General features: G+C 41.1%; 1 protein-coding gene across 2 annotated transcripts in view; it reads left to right on the plus strand.

Annotated features, from left to right (window-relative positions):
- The window catches only part of CD226 (CD226 molecule), a 64,613-nt gene that overhangs the window by 32,362 nt on the left and 12,954 nt on the right, over positions 1 to 19,297 (plus strand). For both annotated transcript variants that reach the window (XM_074339861.1, XM_074339860.1), the window contains exon 4: positions 5,228 to 5,575. In XM_074339861.1, coding sequence (XP_074195962.1) covers positions 5,228 to 5,575 — 348 coding nt within the window. The remainder of the gene's footprint in view (positions 1 to 5,227; positions 5,576 to 19,297) is intronic.

Raw genomic sequence — 19,297 nt, forward strand, 5'->3', positions numbered from 1 at the left:
TTTTTAATTTTCTCGTGATGAGAACTTTTAAAATTCGCTCTCTTAGCAATTGCTTGCTTATTTTAAGGTTTCATCTCAGGCCACATTAGAACATTTCCTCAGTCCTCAGGTAGACAACATCTTATTTTCCATTTCTATGAGACACTTTATATTTAAGAGTTTTTAGCACATCCGTGGCCGAGGCGCCATCGGGAATCCACAAGGTCCCTACTATTATCGGGTCTAATTGGCTGGGGTAGTAGAGCTCCTGCAGGTAGCTTAGGGCAATGCTGGCTACTTACTTTTTAGCCTATTTTAAACATGATAAGAACAAGTTTTTGCCTTGTGCTTTAAATACCCTGTGGAGAGATCTAACTGAGCAGGAGCTATTGATTTGGACGTCATCTGCACACAGGGATGGTTGACAATTGAAGAGTCCGGGGGATGACCCAGGGATGGTGAGTGCAGGGGGATGAACAATGGAACCCTGGGGAACAACAGCATTTTAAAAGAATAGCAGAGAAAGAGGGACTCCGGAAGGAGACCATGCAAGACAGTCAGAAAGGAGAGAAGACAAGCGGGAAAGTGCAGTGTCACAGAAGCCAGTGGGTTTCCAGGAGGGCATTATACATTTGGCCCCACCCACAGAATGTACAACACCAAGAGTGAACCCTAAGGAAAACTATAGACTTGGGGTGACTGTGACATGTCAGTGCAGGTTCATCCTTGGTAACAAATGTCCCATTTGGTGAGTGATGTTGACCATGGGAAACTGTGTGTGTATGTGTGTGTGTGTGTGTGGAGTGGGTGTGTAGAGGGTATGTGGGAAATCTCTGTGCCTTTCTCTCAATTTTGTTGGAAACCTAAAACTGCTCTAAAAAAACTATGTTTTTAAAAGAAAATTAAAAACACACACACCACAGTCTATTCTATGTTTATGTTAAGAATTAATGCATAACTAAGTAGAAACATAAAGTTCACTGGTTTTTATTATTTTTGTTTCTATTCTTAGGGTTAACTTCTAATCCAGCCTGTTCTTTCCTGTTAACCGCAACATTTTGATCCCTCGTATCAGCAGAATCATTTTCCAGTTCCAAGCATGTCAGGATGCCAGGGTCCCCTTGTGCATTTTCATGGTCATTGTGTGTGGCTTTACAGGTGCCAAGCAGGAGGTTTGGGTGAGCAGAACACACAACATGAGAGGCAAGGCAGATTCTGCAGACCTCTTTTGGATCTGTATCTCATCAGTCACCAACTAGCTATTCTGCTTATCAGGAGAGGTGAATGGGGGCTACTGTATGCTTCCAACCGTCAGCCTCTGGAGGGGGGCCTGCTGCTTCCAGGTTCAGTCTGTATCTGTTGACAGGTGGGTCTGGGTCCTTACGTAGAACCCATGCTGTGAAAACCTCCGTGCACCCTGCTCCCACCGAGACCCGCTGGCCAGGCTGTCCTGCTGGATTGGTCCTTTGTTCTAATGTAGACACTCCTAAGAGAGGACCCTACTTCAGGCCAACAATACTTGGGGTTGCTTCCTGAAAGCAGGTTTTGGTTAGATAGGAAGGTGAAGAAAGTTCTGAGATTGGAGGAGAGCGGCAACCACCGAGGAAAACAGAACAGGCATTGAAGACCAACATCAAAACTGCAGCAAGGGCAAGCCTGCCTCTTACTTGCCCGGGTTTGCCACAGCTCATATCAAAATTGGACTCTCTTTCTTTTTGTCATTTCTTTTCCGTTCTTGCATTTGTCCAGCATCATGTGCTATCAGTATCTGGTTTCGCCTTTTATTTCTATTTTTCCCTCATTTCTTTCTCTTTTCTCACGCCTTCTTTTCCCTCTCTTAATTTTATTCTAATTTCTCGTGTGTTTCCTTTAAGGTTTTATTTTCTTGTTTTTTTCCCATTTCTTGGGGATTCTCTCCTTCTTCTTCTGTTTGTGCTATGCTCTTGTGTTGGCTTCTTACTTAGACATGAAATGTTTCCTGTGTGCTTGTTATGTGGGTAACGTGTTAGTGTCAGTAAATGGTTGAATGGTTACAGACCGAAAAACTGGAGTGTTGTGGTTTTCTCTTTCCAACAGCTTTTTGACACTTGGGCTGAAGAAACACTCGTTTTTGGTGGAAATGAAACTCGTATTACACACAATATTCTTGAATATAGGTAGCAAATTGTACTGTATGCTAGACTTCATTTCTCTCTCGTTTTCAAGTGTCGTTTCTTTTCTCCTCTTTTTCTTTCGTCTCCTGTCCTCTCTTTCCTACTTGTCTTTCCCTGTTATTGGAAGTCAAGGAAGTGGGTCCCAGGCCAGCCCTGAGCAAATGTGTGACACAGAGAGGCCGGGACAGATGCTCTTTGCTTTTCTGCATTTCTTGTCTAGCGTTCCTGTGCTTTGTGACACCATCACTGCCCTGTCGACTTAAGCGGTGGTCAGAACTCCTCAGCAACAGCAGCAAAGCTGTCATATTAAAAACGTGTTAATGACCACCAAACAGCCTGACGCGTTGCCACGCTGGGCTCTTGTAGTAATTCCTGAAGTTTATTCTCTAGATCAGGTGCTTAAATTATTTGGTCTTGGGATCCCTTTATACTCTTAAAAAAGACACATTGTAAAGACAACACTTAACATGAGTTCTTACCGCTTAACAGCTTTTTAAGTGCACAAACAACATTGGGATCTATATAGGCGCTATGGTGTGCAGCAGGTCTCTGGAACTTACTTGTCTTGTATAACGGAGATTTTATACTCGTTGGCTAGTAGCTCCCCATTTCTTCCTTCCCTCCAACCTCGACAACCGCTCTTGTATCCTTTGCTTCTATAAGATGGATTATTTTAGATTCCTCATGTAAGTGGAATGATGCAGTATACGTCCTTTTGTGTCCGGCTTATTTCACTTGACATCAATGTCCTCCAGGTTCATCCACGTTGTCTCATATTACAGAATGTCCTTCTTTTTTTTAAGGTTGAGTAACATCCCATTGTAATATATGCCACATTTTCTTTATCCATCCATTCATCCAACACTTAGGTTGCTTCCACGTTTTGGCGATTGTAAATAGTACTGCAATAGTACTCTCTGGATGAATATCCAGAAACGGGATTACTGGGTCGTATTTTTAAAGTTTTTGGGGAACTGTCATGCTGTTTTCCGTAGAAGCTGTACCGTTTTACAGTCCTACCTACAGTGCAGAAGGGTTCCAATTTCTCCACCTGCTCGCCAGCAACTGCCTTTTTTGTCTGTTTTTGTTTTTGATAATAGCCATCCTAACAGGTGTGAGGTGATATCTCAATTGTGGTTTTGATTTGCATTCCCCTGATGATTAGTGACATTGAGCATCTTTTCATATATCTTTTGGCCATTTGTATATCTTCTTTAGAGAAATGTCCATTCAAGTTGTTCGCCGATTTTTAAAATTAAGTAGTTTTGGATTTTTTTTTTTTCTATTGAGTTTATAGGAATTCCTTATATATTTTACAAATTAACCTTTATCAGATATGTGGTTTGCAAACATTTTCTGCCATGCTGTGGTTGCCTTTTCTGTTGATTGTTTCCTTTGCTGTGCAGGAAGCTTTTTAATTTGATGTAGTCCCACTTATTTATGGTTTCCTTTGTTATTTGTGCTTTTGGTGTCGTGTTCAAGATATCACCGCCAAGGCCAATGTCATGAAACTTTCTCCTATGTTTTCTTCTGGGAGTTTTACAGCTTCAGGTGTTACAGTTAAATCCTGAATCTATTTGGATTGATTTTTGTGTGTGGTGTAACATAAGGGTCCAATTTCATTCTTTTGCAATGTATATGTCCAGTTTTTCCAAACACATTTGTTGAGGAGACTATCCTTTTCCCATTGTGTATTCTTGGCATTCTTGGTGAAGACCAGTTGACCATATATCAGTTGACCATGGATTTATTTCTGGGCTTTCTATTCTCTTCCATTGCTCTGTATTTCTGTCTTTTTCAAGTACCATACTGTTTTAATTACTGCATCTTTGCAGTAGAGTTTAAAATCAGGAAGTGTGATGCCTCCAGCTTTGTTCTTCTTTTTCAAGATTGTTTTGGCTTTTTGTGGTTCTACTGAATTTTAAAATTGTTTTCTCTTTTTAGTCATTTAATAATTATTGAGGACTCCAAAGAGTTTTTGTTTATGTGGGTTATAACTATCAATATTTACTGTATTAGAAATTAAAATTTAGCAAAATTTAGAAGACCAGAATTTACAAGCACATATCCCATTAGCCATCATAGACTGAAAAGATCTACTATGTATTCTTATAGGATAAGAATGACTATCTAAGAATGTATGTATGTTCTTATAGAATAAGAGTTAAAGGTAAATTACCGTGTTTCCCCGAAAATAAGACCTAGCTGGACAATTAGCTCTAATGCATCTTTTGGAGCAAAAATTAATATAAGGCCCGGTCTTATTTTGCTATAAGACCGGGTCTTTATAATATAAAATAATATAATGTAATATAATATAATATAATATAAATAATATAATACTGTGTCTCATATTAATTTTTGATCCAAAAGATGCATTAGAGTTGATTGTCCGGCTAGGTCTTATTTTTGGGGAAATAGTACATTTTAATATGACTGTTAAAATTAGTTTGTACATTCTCAGAGAGGAATACAGGGACCCGCTCAGCTCCTCAGCCCAAACTATGAGAGCTGCATAATCTCTGATGATTATGCAGTGAGTGCTGTGTGCTGAGGATTCCAGCTGTGGTGGGAGGAAGGTGGGAGAGTACTGGAGGGCTTTCAGGCATTCACAGGACATGTGGGTCCGTACGTTATACATAAGACAACGTACATCTGAAAAATGGGTTTATGTGTATTCAGTGAAAACGATTTGGTATCACTTTTAAGACCATGAAAACCCTAGGTGATATGGTTCCAATCTAGATATTTGAGCCTGAGAGTCAGTGTGGGAGTCACGGGCCCAGCGTCTGTACGGAACAGTCTTGTGAAACTCAGCCCCTTGATATGATCTCTACTAAGAAAAGCACCAGGGTTTTTGATGATGTTCCTTGTTATATGGTTAACCAAGTAACACTGAAGAGAATATGTGTGAACAGATTCTGTCAAAAGCCTTTTTCTTACAAAATTGTGGTGTAAAGATACCAGTTTCAGTTGATGAAATGATGTTAAATAACATCACCAATCACTGTGATAGAATTTTCCAGGTAGCGTCTACTACCTTCGTATGAAAAAACTTGAGGACCTAAATGTAATCAGTTGCTTCTTCTTTCCAGATAGTTTTGAGATCAATGTTTCATCAAATAGCCACATGGTCTCCTCACCTGGAGAAAATACCACTCTCACATGTGAGTTTCACATGAAGTGGCCAGTGCAAGAGGTTACATGGGAAAAGCTCCAGTCTCATCAGATCGACCACTTGATCACCTGTAACTTGTCCCAAGGAAGAAGTCACACCTCAAAGCACCAGAGACAAATACTGAGCAACTGCAGCCAGGGGATGAATAGGACTTTCATCACCATGCCCCACGTCACGGCCTCTGACTCAGGGCTTTATCGCTGCCGGTTCAGGGGTGGCCCAGGAGAAAAGGAAACCTTCGTGACAAGACTGACCGTAACTGATGGTGAGTAGGTGACACCTGTCTTCAAGTGTCAAACAGGGAAAAAACCAACCACGGTGGGTTGGTTTGTGTTGTCTTTTTTCACGGCTCTATTGTTCAAAATATTTTTTAATGATCGAATTCAGCTTTTGAATGTTTGTATTCAGTATGTCTTTATCTTGCTAATCCATCCCTCCCAGATTTAACAATAATAGGATTTTTCCCCCCATTTTCTTGATCTGCCACATAGTCCTGAAATTTAAAAAAAAAAAAAAAAAAAATCAGTGAGTCTGAAAAATATATGCTATGAACAGCCTACAAGTTTCAGCTGTATAATTCCCAGTTTTTCAATTACATTGAAACTTTTTGATGGTGGTGACTAGGTTTTAAGATCTTCGTGTATCCTCAGCAATAACAAGACAGCAATATGGGCTGAATCAGTGTTGAGGTGAGTGGAATTTAATGAACGTTTGATAATGTGGCTGCTGCTTGGCCAGATGGCAGCTTTCAGGACCTCAGCTGTTTTCAGATCTGGCAGCAGAAAGAGCCTGGCCTTGAGGCTGCGGAAGCTGATCTTTGGGGCTGCTCCCCTGCGCAGGCTCCTTCCAAGGCCCAGTACTAATTCTATGTTAGTCATTGTTTCTCGTGTCCTCATGAAGCCCTGAACTGTGAGTTCAGGCCCCACCAAACCTATGTGAGAGTCAGCGATTTTCACTTACTGAAGTGCAAATACAGAGAGGCCTGAGAGGTATAGCAGTCTGTATGGAGGCCTGAGTCACTACTGAGTGGACCAGGCTCTCCCAGTTCTGCCTCTGGGCAAGTTTACTCACGGCAGAGGGACACGGCAGAGGGACACGTCAGAGATGATAATTTCTTTTCACTGGTGACAGAAAACTTACTTCCTCCCTCTCTCCTTCCCTCCTCTCCTGCCATCTTTCTTTCTCCCTCATATGCCTCCGGCCAGTTCATGTGCCTTGGCTGGTGTGTAGATTTTAGAGCCAAGGCTTCCTGAGGTTTGGCTGTCTCGTCATGGACAGCTTATACTGCAGACTGATGTTTCTTCCTGCTCTGGAAAGGAAGAAGAAAAGGTTTTGTGTATACAGTGGCCTTACTGCCTCAGTGGCCACAGCAGTGGTGTGTGTGACGAGAATGGCCATTTTTCATGCATATGCACAGCTCTTCCTACTGACAGTGGGAGCTGGGGTGAGACAGAGAGAGGGTGCTGAAACAAATGTATATGCATTTTAAGAAAGGAAGAAACTGTATTAAAATTGTCATACTCAATATATACCGTTAACAAAACATGAATACAAGTCACGTTTGACTTCTGCAATTACAAGAGGTGCTCAAAGTGGTTGCCATCAGCATAATTTTAATACAGTTCTTTCCTTTCTTAAAATGTGTGTACATTTTTTTGGCATCCTCTGTATATCATTCTTAGAACTTGATGCAAAAGTATTGATGGACTATTTGGGGGAGAAAAAATTAACAGAGATTCTTCATTTTAAATGTTGGCTCCATTCCTCAGACACATGTAGAAAATATTTCTTACCTAAAAATCACCTTGCATTACAGAAGTGGTTTTTAAACCTGTCCAGGAAAAAGAAAGAATAAAAAGTCACTGATCTCCTCTCAGAAACCAAGGCCAGAAAAGTTCTATTCAGAAAAATATCATAAAGAACCATTTTCAAACACATGTGAAATAAAATCTTGTCTGTTTTTTGTTGAAGAAATGATTACAAACATCTTACATAAGAGAGAAATGGAGGTAATAGATTTTTAGGAGGTATAGTTACTTAACACATACTATTTAGTGAAAATGTCTTTTCTTGTCTACACATGACAAAGTTTCTTGCACAAAACTTCATTTTCTTTATACATAAGCTATAAACCAGGTTGAAAATGAAAGTGACTGAACAAAATGGTCAGTGTTGTTAGTGCCCATGTGTTTTGAACACCCACAAAATGGCTTTTTGACATTCAATTGACAGGTTGAATGAATAGCAACTGGAACTACAGTAAAAACATTGGAAGTGACAGAAGATGGCAGCTGCTCACTGTGCATTTTGGTTTAATTCCTTTTTAAAAGAACTATAAATAAAGATTGGATATAAAAAAATCAGATGGAAGCAAAAATAGATCAGTTGCGTTTTCTCTGGTGTGATTTGATTATTTCAAGTCTTAAGGCTGTTTGGTCAAAAATCAATGTAGAGATTAAAGTAGAGAGACAGGTATGAGATTGTGAAGCAGATTTAATTTATTTCAACTGTCAAGGGAAAGGTGATTGTGGCACAGATTTTATAAACTGCTATGAATCCTTTTGTTAGCGCCCATCAATGTCTTTTACAGGATCCAAAAGAGATTTTCAGGATCTCACAGTCTATACACACTTACGCGGTGGTTCCTCCCCTGACGTTTTGCTGCCTGCACTCATCTTCAGACAAGTACCAAGTACTCAGAGGTCACCCAAAGGACAACACAGTGTCAACCAATATGTTACATATCCAGGAGTTGATATATTTTGACCAGAGAGAAAAAGGGGCAGAAGTATGAGTTGCACCTGAATTTACTATTGTCTTTCTTTGCTGAATGAAAAGAAATACTTGTCTCCTGTCTTTTGTTCTCAGAGCCTGAGGCATAGTGCAAAATAGTGCCAGACTGACTCTTCTGAATGTGAAACTTGTCTAGACTACAGGGGCAAGAAACGGGGGCGGAAATGTGTGTATACTGATGGTGGCCGAAACTACTCTTGGCCCTTAATATCCTCCAGAATTTCATCAGTCATGAGGAAAGTATTTAGGCTTCTTCCTAAAGAATTTGGGAAGTTTTTTCATATGAATGGAAGGATGTTCAAACGACTGCTGTGTCACCTGTGTTTATTGATTATTTAAAAAAAAAGGACCAAAGAAATGAAATTGGCTCTCTGAGAAAGTTTCTGAAGGAGGCTAGTTTTGGACAAAGTTCTCTGCGCTACTGATGAGAAGTATAGTTACTCGTGTCCTTCGCTAACCTTCGGAGCAGAGGAAAGAGACAAAACAGGGTACAGGGAGTAACGCAAAGTATGCACGTGTGGAGGAGAAAGTTGTGTATGGGTAACCACAATCGGATGACTAGGCAGGTACGCAGATTCTGCGTTAGGGGTTAATATAGAAGGGGCAGGCTCAGTTCAGCGATAATTTGTTGAAATTCTGGATCTCATGTAAGACCAATGAAAACCACTATCAATTCTCGCCTAAAGATGGCAAAATAGTATTCAAGGATGTGTAAGTCAAATAGCTGAGTGAAGAATAAAAAAGAGATATTTGAGGCAGAGGAAATGAGCTAAGAGTCAGTTGGATTAGTCAGTGCACGAATGACTGAACTCTCAAACTAGATTACCACTGTTGCGTACTAGGTCTTTGGGCTGCAAAGCAGAGCCCACTCCAGAGAGACAAACTTCAAGTGGTGCCTCCTCTGGGCAGACAAAGTAGAAAAAGGTGCACTTTCGTCTGGGTTGATGTAGACCCAAGCTGGCATGCAGGCTTGCTGATGGGCCCCACACCCTCCCCCCTTGGCAGGGCACAAAGGTAGCTGGACAAAGGGAAAGAGATGTTAGCCTGACTGAAATAACCGCTCATGCTTGGCACCACTTTGACAGTCACTCACACATTCATTCCTACTTTCTCCTTTTTCTCACCAGCCTACTCACTTTCACCACCTTTATCTCCATTCCTTTAGCATTTCCATCAGATCGCACCATCTTCAAGATTTTTCCACATTACCCAACACTGCCTCCCTGCCATTGAGCCATTAAGCATCTTGAATTTCTCAAGCTTTTATAACTTGGAAAATTATACCCTCGAGTCACTTAGTAAGTGCATCTGTGTGCAATTGTCCAGATTTCTTATATTAGAAATGATTTGAGATTAGGCATTATGGCATCTCTGCTTAGAGTTGTCCAAGTCTCTTTCCAGAATATGCTCAATAAATGTTCTTGACTGATTCTTTGTATATTAATATTTTGAGATATTCTAGTAGAGACTGTGTTCATTTTGTTTTCAAGTTTTCTAGGTGGATTATTTCTAGATTTTTTTTCATTAACACTTAACATTTGAAGTTTAGTGATTGCTGATCAAAGAAACTCTCAGAAGATTAATTGCAAGGTTTGGGAAAAAATTTTCATCAACTTTGTTTACATTCATATCTTTCAAAAACCCTATTTCCCTTTTTAACTTTATTTTTCTTGTTTTTGCATATTCCAGATAAATGGTGCATAGTTGCTAATCACCAGACTGGGGGATGGGGTTTGTAAATGAAGATTATAGAGTTTTCACTAGGAAAGCATGGGACCAGAGCTAAGAGAATCTTCCCATGTGTGTCTTCTGTGAGGCATAGGGTTCATTAATCCAGAACCTTCTGTACCAGTCCTAGGAATTTATAAGTGATGTGAATATTGTCGGCATGGGGGTTGCCTGAGCTGATCTGTACAGGGCTGCCTGACATATATCCGTTTCCGTGGCGTGGTGTGACAGACCTCAGCCTTTCACTATCTGTAGCTACGAAGAAAATAACGCCCATCACAGTTCATTTAGATGATAAAACCACAGAACAAGAATCCCGCAACACTGGGGTCACTGCTTGCAAGTTAAATCGCCTCTAATGAAATGGATCAACTGCAATTTTCATCCCAATTTAGCTATGTTTTTAAAATTCTGGATGACAACTGGGTATCCAGATGAAACTACTGTTTCCCACATCACAAGTGAGTTGATTACTCAATCATGGCCTATTATGTCGTTGTATCTTTACAGTTGCCTCTGCTGAAATCAATTCTTCTAGGAGACACTACGTTAAAAAAAAAAGAAAAAAAATGCAGCCGGCCAGTGTGTTTTGTAAGCCCCACATAGTGATTTATTCGTCTTTCCTGATGCACGTAGTCCTGGAAGTTTTGCCTGCAGCCATTTTTTATTCATACCATATTTGTGTAGATAAACCAGATATTGAATTGAATAATAAGAAGTTAGTATCAGAGGGAAGGAAATTCTGAAAGCGGTCATCTTAAATTGATTGGATGATTCTATTCAGTAAGGCACACTGTTGAGTGTATCTTGCTACCTCAGGTACGGAAAGCAAGCTCTAAATGAGCAACATGATACACAGTGTAAGTTGGTGGTATTAGAAAGCAGGTAATGTCAGGAAATGCTTTCCTTTAACTATTTCTTTATGATCAGAGTGAATTTCAAACCCTTTGCATGAAGTTTTCCTCTCCCTAGGAACTTCGAGTACAGATAGGGAGTCAAATTCAGACAAATGTACTGATTTTCTTCCCACTGCAAATCTATGGCCACGGTTATTTGAGAGACCTACCTAATGACTCCAGCTGCAAAATAGCCATTTATACTCTTTTGGAGGCATGAGATTTTTCATTTGAAAGCATCTGGGAAGTAATAACAGCTTGGGGTTATCTCTGAGAGCCTTATTAGGAACAGAACATAGATGATTGTGTGAAATTTTCCCCAAAGGCAACTAGAAAATAACTTATAGTTAAAAAAAATTAGTTCTGCATATAAGATTAATGGCATTTCATCCCTAACAGCAATTCTAATTTTAAGTATTACAATGCAATTAGTCAACTACTTCCAACTGGAACTGAAGTATTTCAATCATGTACTGACCTGACTCTTGGCAAATATTCAAAGATGACCCACCAGGTTTGCAGAGGGCTACATTGTTTAAAAGGACAGGAAAGGAAGAATAAACATAGATACATCATTTGTAGAGATACATTTTTGAACCCTAATTTGTATCTTCAAGTTATTTACACTCAAATGATTCAGGGATTCTTAAAAGGCATTTATCAAACAGAAATATTTGGGGATAACTTTCATAAAGTAAATATTTTGCAATCCTCATAGGCCACTCTAAAATTTATTTCCAGAATTAATTCAATGTATTTCACTTTTGCTAGAACTCAAAAGTAGTGGTGATATTCATATACACATATTTTTTAAATAGAAGAGTCGCATTTTATTTGATTAACCCACAAGAAGACATTCTTCCTTTCACAGATTTAAGGTTGAAATGGTAATTTTCTTGATTGGAGTGGTGGGGAGTGAGAAATGGCTTCAGCTAAGGTGAATAGTGACTGAATTGAGAAATCCTTATCATCTGGATGACGGATGTCGGCAAATAAAGAGTAGATACTGAGAGGAGGAGACTGCGCTGACAAAGGGAGGGATATTGTGTCTGCAAAAAAAGCTCAAGGACGCAATGGATGTGCAAATGATGCCCAAATTGGGGCCACAAGGAGACAAGTTTACAAATGCAGAAAAATACAGGCTTGCAAAGTGTAATTATCGTCCTGATGTTAAGGTGCCTTCGGTTTTTCATGTCTATAGAGCACTGAGGTATATTCTTCACTCTTAATTTGTGTATATGTGTGAATTCCGATGTCTGTGAACATTTGTTAGGAGGAGCAAGGATCATATTATTCAAGCTGCCATATGATAAACATTCGATAAATACGGGTGATTGTATGGGCAATTTTACACTCACAGGAAACACGTACACAGGTGCCAAATCCCAAACACTTGAATCAAAACAGGTTGTTTTGCGTGTGTATTGACTACTGTCTTCTCTGCCTGATCCAGTCGATAATGGTATCAGTTCTGAAATCTAATCATGCAATTCCTTTTTAATCACTGGCTATTTTTAAAAAGGAGAGATGAATGAGTAATTAAACTCTAGAACAGAAAGCTATAGATTTTGAAATTACTACAAGAGATCTTGTGTTTTACAGCCAGGCATTGGCTTTCATGTGTCTTTTTTTTTTTTTTTTTTTAAGATTTTATTGGGGAAGGGGAACAGGACTTTATTGAGGAACAGTGTGTACTTCCAGGCCTTTTTTCCAAGTCAAGTTGTTGTCCTTTCAATCTTAGTTGTGGAGGGCGCAGCTCAGCTCCAGGTCCAGTTGCCATTTTCTAGTTGCAGGGGGCGCTGCCCACCATCCCTTGTGGGAGTAGAACCGGCAACCTTGTGGTTGAGAGGACGCGCTCCAACTAACTGAGCCATTCGGGAGGCAGCTCAGCTCAAGGTGCCGTGTTCAATCTTAGCTGCAGGGGCCAGAGCCCACCATCCCTTGCAGGACTCGAGGAGTTGAACCGGCAACCTTGTGGTTGAGAGCTCACTGGCCCATGTGGGAATCGAACCGGCAGCCTTAGGAGTTAGGAGCATGGAGCTCTAACTGCCTGAGCCACCGGGCTGGCCCCTTTCATGTGTTTTATAGAGCACTTAGTAAACATTATTTTAAATGAAATGATTTAAAATCGGATAGACTATTCGGAGATAAATATTCAACCCGAAGCTTGCTGTCTGCTTCATATTCTGAAAAGATCTATATGACATTTAGAACACATTTATATATAGGCTTTTAGAAATGGCATATAGTTTGACTTTTGACGTTTTCTAAGGACCCAAGGGAAAGTTATAAGTAGCAGTTATAAGGATTAGGTGTCACAGGCCTTGTCTTGACTGCTATATGGAAAACTCACAGGTACCGCTTATATGTGTGCCGGTTACACTAAGAATTTACTGATAATTACTCGTTTAGTTGTCACAACAAGTCTATTATTACTCTATAAAGTTTACAGGTGAGGAAAGAGAGGCATGGAGAGGGCGAAGAACTTATTCAAAGCTTCGTAGCTCGTAGGGAGGGGGCTGGCTTCAGAAATCTTCACCATGACCCTGTGTTGCTGCTCCAAGTGGAAGAAAAAGTTTCATTACCATCAGCAACAGATGCATCGCAAGAGAAGCTGGCTGCTGGAGTTCCACAGCCTAACACCCTCCCTTTTAAGAGGTTTATAGGTGCACTAGCTCTCATACAGAGCAACTATAGGCAAGGGGATGGGAGTTTGATTTCCCGCCCTTTTCTCTCAGCTCTGTGTGCTTAAGTGTGTTCGGGTCACCACAGGTGCTGTGGGGGGCTCTCCACTGATGTGTCCCCTTTCCTGGGGTGTGTGGGTATCATGGAGTAACGTGAGGGGGAGGTTCTATACAGTCACATGTGGAACAAGCAGTGAGGGAGCAGGTAGTAGGCACTGGAGGGGGTGCTGGTTGCTGATGAAGTCAGTTGCCCACCAGGAACAGACAAGGGGAACTTGAGCAGTAGCCTCTGCACAAAGGACCATCAAGGCTCTTGCTGGAGAGAACTGGTCCTAGCTCAGCTCTCGTGTGTCCTCTTGGCTTTGTGAAGCACTTGCTCAAGGTCTCTACCAGGTCTGCTTGCTGGACTTTCCCCTTGTGGGAGAGCCCACTCCCTCAGGCGACCTCCCAGGTTCTGCTCAGGGTTCCCAGGGACGCCCTTGCTCCGTCTAGGGCACTTCTTCCTTCTGCTTGCCCGCCAGTCCTGCCCTCCCTCTAGCTCTTGTATATGGCCGATGAGTTATTAGCCGTCAGACTCCTACTTCCTCTCCCAGCAGGGGCAGCGAGGGCTGAATCTTCAAAATCTCTCAAGGGAAAATAAAAGTTTATTTCCCATATGCAAATGTTCAGAATAGTTATATTCCCTCATGTTTATGGACCTTTATAGTGAACAGCTAAATACATCAGATATTGAAATGGTGTGGTATGCCAACTGTGTTTTATCGCACGGGGAACATGTTTACCTTGATTTCAGCAGAGCATTTGAAAAGTTTCCTGTTATATCCTTGTGGATAAGTGAAACGGTGGCTCTGTAATGGAGAGTTACAGTTGGTTAAACAGCAGTAATGATAACAGTGTATTGGGGAATTATAATGAGAAACAAAATCTTCTCCCTACCCAGAAATTAGCTCCACAAAGGTATGAAAGAAAGAAAACAATTTTATTATTGAGTAAGCGTTAAACTAGAGTCGTGACACGGACCACAGGCAATCTGCTGTGAGGTTGCAAAAACAGACAGCATCTCACCTTGTATAGAGCCCAGCAGATAAAGCCCATCACATCCACATTCTCAGGGGAAACAGTAACTACTCCTCACGTAGTGGACTTGGTAGCACCATTTGTCACACAGAGTTCATCCTCAATTCACCTGGTAACTGGGGTGACCATCTGTGTTAGTTAATTGGCTTTATCCAAAAAAGAAAAATGAACGTCTTACATCTTTCCCGCAGGACGTGGTCTTGTACGTTGGAATCAGGCACCCACCGGTTAGACTCCTGCCCTCCCACAGGATTGGGACATGGGGGCGCTCTCTTCCTTGACTGCATTCCAAAAGCATAGCTTTGATTTATTACAGCAAAGAGATAGGACGCAAAATCAGGAAAGGGAAAAGGCACATGGGGCAAAGTCAGAGGATTAACGGAGTCCCAGCAGGAAAGCAGGTTTAGCATAAACCACATTGTTGTAAAAACAGTTGAGACACTATAACAGGGAATGGTGGGAAAGCACCCACAACCCTGTTTCCAACACGAGGCAAGGACCAACCTTGCACGCAGGCCTTTGTAAGGACAGCAGTCTCAGGTCTGCTGCATTAACTTAAGACTAAGAAATATTTGGATAAAATGGGGAGATATCTTATATGGTGGAGCCAGCCTTGAAAAGTTTCTCAACAAATGTACCAAATCAAAGGTGGTCACCATCCCTTAGATACCTTTGGCATCACCAGTCGCTGTAGAACAGTGGCCCACAGTAGGACAACGTGCACATAATGACACCAGAACATGTAGCTAATACAGTCATCCTATATTGAGTAGGTAAACTTTACAGCCTCTCTTAGACTTTGTTTCTCAACTGATGTAAAATCTTTATGTGCTTAAGTCATTTGGGAAACTACTTCCCATCAAGAGAGGCAAACCCCCTGTAACAAAATTTGAACCCTGGGTTGAGAACTTGGCTCCTTCATTGGCTTTCTACAGGACAATTATTTAGATTCTCTGTGCCTTCTCTTTCTCAGTTACTATCTGATAATACTTTCATGTTTGAGGGCAGGTAGTTGCTATTCACTCAGAAGAAATATGAAAGGTTGATGTCGTGGTCCTTTAATTCTCTGAAAATAATTTATTCCCTAGGACCTTCTTGCTATAAAACAGGGAAAGGTTTCTAAAATACAAAGAGTATAAAATTGATTTGCACAAAGGAAGTTGACCTTTGGAATAATATTACCATACCAATATCCACTTGATGCGTATTTCAGGCATACAGGAAAATTCATCCTTCAGGCTACCATTATTTCCCGTGGTCCTCCAAAGCTCCACTTACTGAACACGTGCTTATCAACGCTACCTCTGCCTTTCTCAGGAAGGTAAGCATGCTTTCAGGAGCAAGCATCCTCTGTTATACATGACTAGTTCAAGGTGAAATTTCAACATGAAAAAGATGGAAATGAGTTATGTATTTAACCCTGACTTTGAATGAATGTATACAAAATACAAGTAGGCTTTTAATAGTGTCTATATTACGTGGTGATTAATACATAAAGCACCTCTATATGTTTTATCTAAGCCCCATAGCCACTCTTGGGGTTGGTTTTATCATTTTTCAGTGGCCAAAAAAATAAGCATCTGAGAGAACAAATATCTTATGATGAGATCTTCCAGGGGAGAAGAAGGAGAAGACAGGACCAGGCGCCAACATATCTCTACTTAATCTCTGTTTCCCCCCCCCCCCCCCCAGTAAATCAGTGTGTAATGTGGGTTGGAGCTTGGATATTTATGTTATATATTAAGTCAAAAATTGGAATTGACCTCATCAGGCTGACTCTGTGCGCTCCTACATCTCTACCCTGTGGAAAGTCACACCCTGTGTATATTCCATGTGTACATAGAATGAAATCGAGTATTTCGGTGTCTCTTTTTCATGAGGTGAAAAAGTAAGAACACCTTGAACAGGTGTCTGCCATGACCTACCCCGGGCTGGCTAGAGGGTTAGGCTCTGAGTTTTTCCTCGTGTGTTTTTCAGTCCAGATATTTCGGTTCTGAGTGACTTCCCTCACTCATCTAACCCCACTGTTTCCTCCTTCCCTAACCCCACCCCAAGCTCTAATAAAGCATAGACAATAGACATAACGCCTGCTCTTGCCCAGGTGGCTCTGAGGGAAGGACCCGGCAGCCCTTCTCCCATGAGCCTTTCTAAGGGTTTCTAACAGAGCCATAAATACTCGTCACTGGCAAGAAACATCGCCTGGAGGGTCTCAGTCCTGGAGAAAATTATTCATTTCTATATCTCACTGACAAATTGTTTTAACTGTATTTATCTTCTCTGATGGGAGGGAAAATAATGGCATTATGGTTCATGACACTTTTGTCCTCCTATGAATCAACACAGCATTGGGGTTGCAGTAAAGAAGAAACATCAGCACAAAGGTGGCTGCTGAGAGTAGACAGTAATGCTTCTTTCTTTGAGAGAGGAGCTTGAAGGCTGACATCCCTTAGCTCTAAGATCTACTAGCAGAACTTAGGAAAAAGGGAACGTTACGACTGCTGATTGGCTCCCTGAAGCATCCATACCCATTTGCTTTCCCTATTCCCTTTTTGTTTTCAGCTGTCTGTGCCAAGCGTGTTGCTTGTTTGCACCAGCCTGGTCCTAAGTATCATGGTTCACATTTATGCAGCAGTGGGGCAGGGAAACGGCTGGCTTTAGGCTGGGGTGCTGCAGGTTGTGCTGTCTCAGGAGGGCGATTGGCTTTCTACCCGACTCCCATGGTTTTACCCTATTTCTTATGGGAAAATGCTAGTTCATGCATGTTTTGAAATCACCTAGGCTCTTTCAAAACAATGTACACTCTTTAGATCAAGTACTGTGAAGTATTAAGGAAATATCTGTTTGGTATCGGACCACGGGTCCTTTCCCAGAGCTCCGAAACCTTTGTCGTTTCCTGAGTGATGGTGCTAGGAGAATCCTTTACTGTATTTGGTTTTAGTCCCTAGTTCCTGACAGAAGAGCTTCTAATACCCTCACATATCCAGAGTGCAGTGTCTTTTTGTATGTTAACATGGTGACTGGTGGCTGAGAGCTTCGGGATGGGGGCTGCTTGCCAGAGGAACACACCATGTGGTTAGAGGGTTGGAACTTTTAGCCCCACCATCCCCTGAGTTCCGGGAAGGGAGAGGGACTAGGGATTGAACTGGCCACCAATGGCAAATGACTTAATCAATCATGCTATGTAATGGACCTCCACGAAAACCCTAAATGATGGGGTTCAGACAGCGTCCAGGTTGGTGAACACAGGAGGTGTGGGAGGGTTGGCACATCCCCAGAGGGCATGGAGGCTCCGTGTGTACCCTCACCCCACACTAACTTGCCTTAGGCATCTCTTCCTGTTGGCTGTTCCTGACTTGTATCTTTTATAATAAACCAGTAGCACTAAGGAAAGTGTTTCCCTGTTTTATTTCGGGTTGGTTAGAAGTACAAGAGCCCTGGACTTGTGATTGGAGTCTAAATGGAGGGGGCTTACCCAGTGGGGTCTGTGCTAACTTGGGGAAAGTTAGTGTCAGAAGTGTTGTGTGTAGAAAAACAGTTTCCTCTAGTTGGTATTTTCCCTTTAGGCACCAAATTTGTTTTTACTCACCACTTCATCTATAATGCCAGGTATATAGTATGCCTTGAAAAGCTATGTGTTAAAAAAATGAATGAATAAACAGATCTGACTCCAACAGGTCAAACATTACTAGACGAGGTTAAAAAGAGATGCACTGGAAATTTGGATTTAGAACTGAGCAGCGGGAAACAAGCGCTCATCCTGTTTAGTGGTTTCTACTTCTTAATTCGTATAATTTAGAGGTTCATAAGGAATGCCATCGTTAATTCCTGAGGAATCTGTGTGCACTTCTACGAAGATGCTCTCTACATCCTACACTTCAAAAATAACCACTAAAATTGGGCAGATTATTCTGTTTTAAGCAGGCCGACCTTTGGATTGTGGGGCTATTGTTTTCTGATTAATAAAAGCAACACATCATTGAGACAGTTTGGAAAATACCAAAAAGCTTAAAGAAATAATTGCCTTTAATTCTACTCCCTGAGGCTCATTATCTTGAGAATTTGGCCCGACGTGGCCGTGCGGCTTTTCCCCATAAGTTTTATACTTGATTGAGATAGTCTAGCACGTGCAATTGTGAATCCCGCTTTTGAAGTTTTACTTAAGTTTATATTCAGCAGTTTTTTATGTATAGACATCATTCCCGTGTTTATAGCCATGATTTTCAAAGAGTGGACCCCAGACCAGCATCATGGCCATCACATGAGAACTGCGAATTCTGGGACCCATCCAGCCCACCTGAATCAGAAATTCTGAGGGTGGAGCTCAGCAATCTGGGGGTGAGCAAGCCCCAGGGTGATTCTGGTGCAAAGTCAGTTTGACAGCCCCAGCTACGTAGCCTTGCTGAATAGTCTACTGTTGGGAAATAAGAATTTTCTTTTTTCTCTTATAAATTTTTGAGTATTTCTTTAGAATCAAGTAATTAATCAAATGTGCAAGCACCTAGTGAAAGGGTATGACACACAGAGACCAGTTTCTTTCCAGTTGTCAGTTGCAGCAGTTTTTACTTCCCAAATGGAGTTTGATATCATTTATCTCAACACAGTCTGCTTTCACACAGACTTATTCTCTGTTGTTTGTATCTCTCTTATTGTTTTATGTAGCTTTTTCTTGATAACAAGATACATTAAAGCTGCTATTGTCTTTACATGTGTCATTTGTGATAATTTGACCTACAGTTATTTTTCATTTTGACCTGGTCAATCCTGTATATTTATTTATTTTTATAAATTGGAAGTCATTTTTCATTCTAG

The sequence above is a fragment of the Rhinolophus sinicus genome, linkage group LG09 (genome assembly GCF_036562045.2).
Source record: "Rhinolophus sinicus isolate RSC01 linkage group LG09, ASM3656204v1, whole genome shotgun sequence".
NCBI lineage: Eukaryota > Metazoa > Chordata > Mammalia > Chiroptera > Rhinolophidae > Rhinolophus > Rhinolophus sinicus.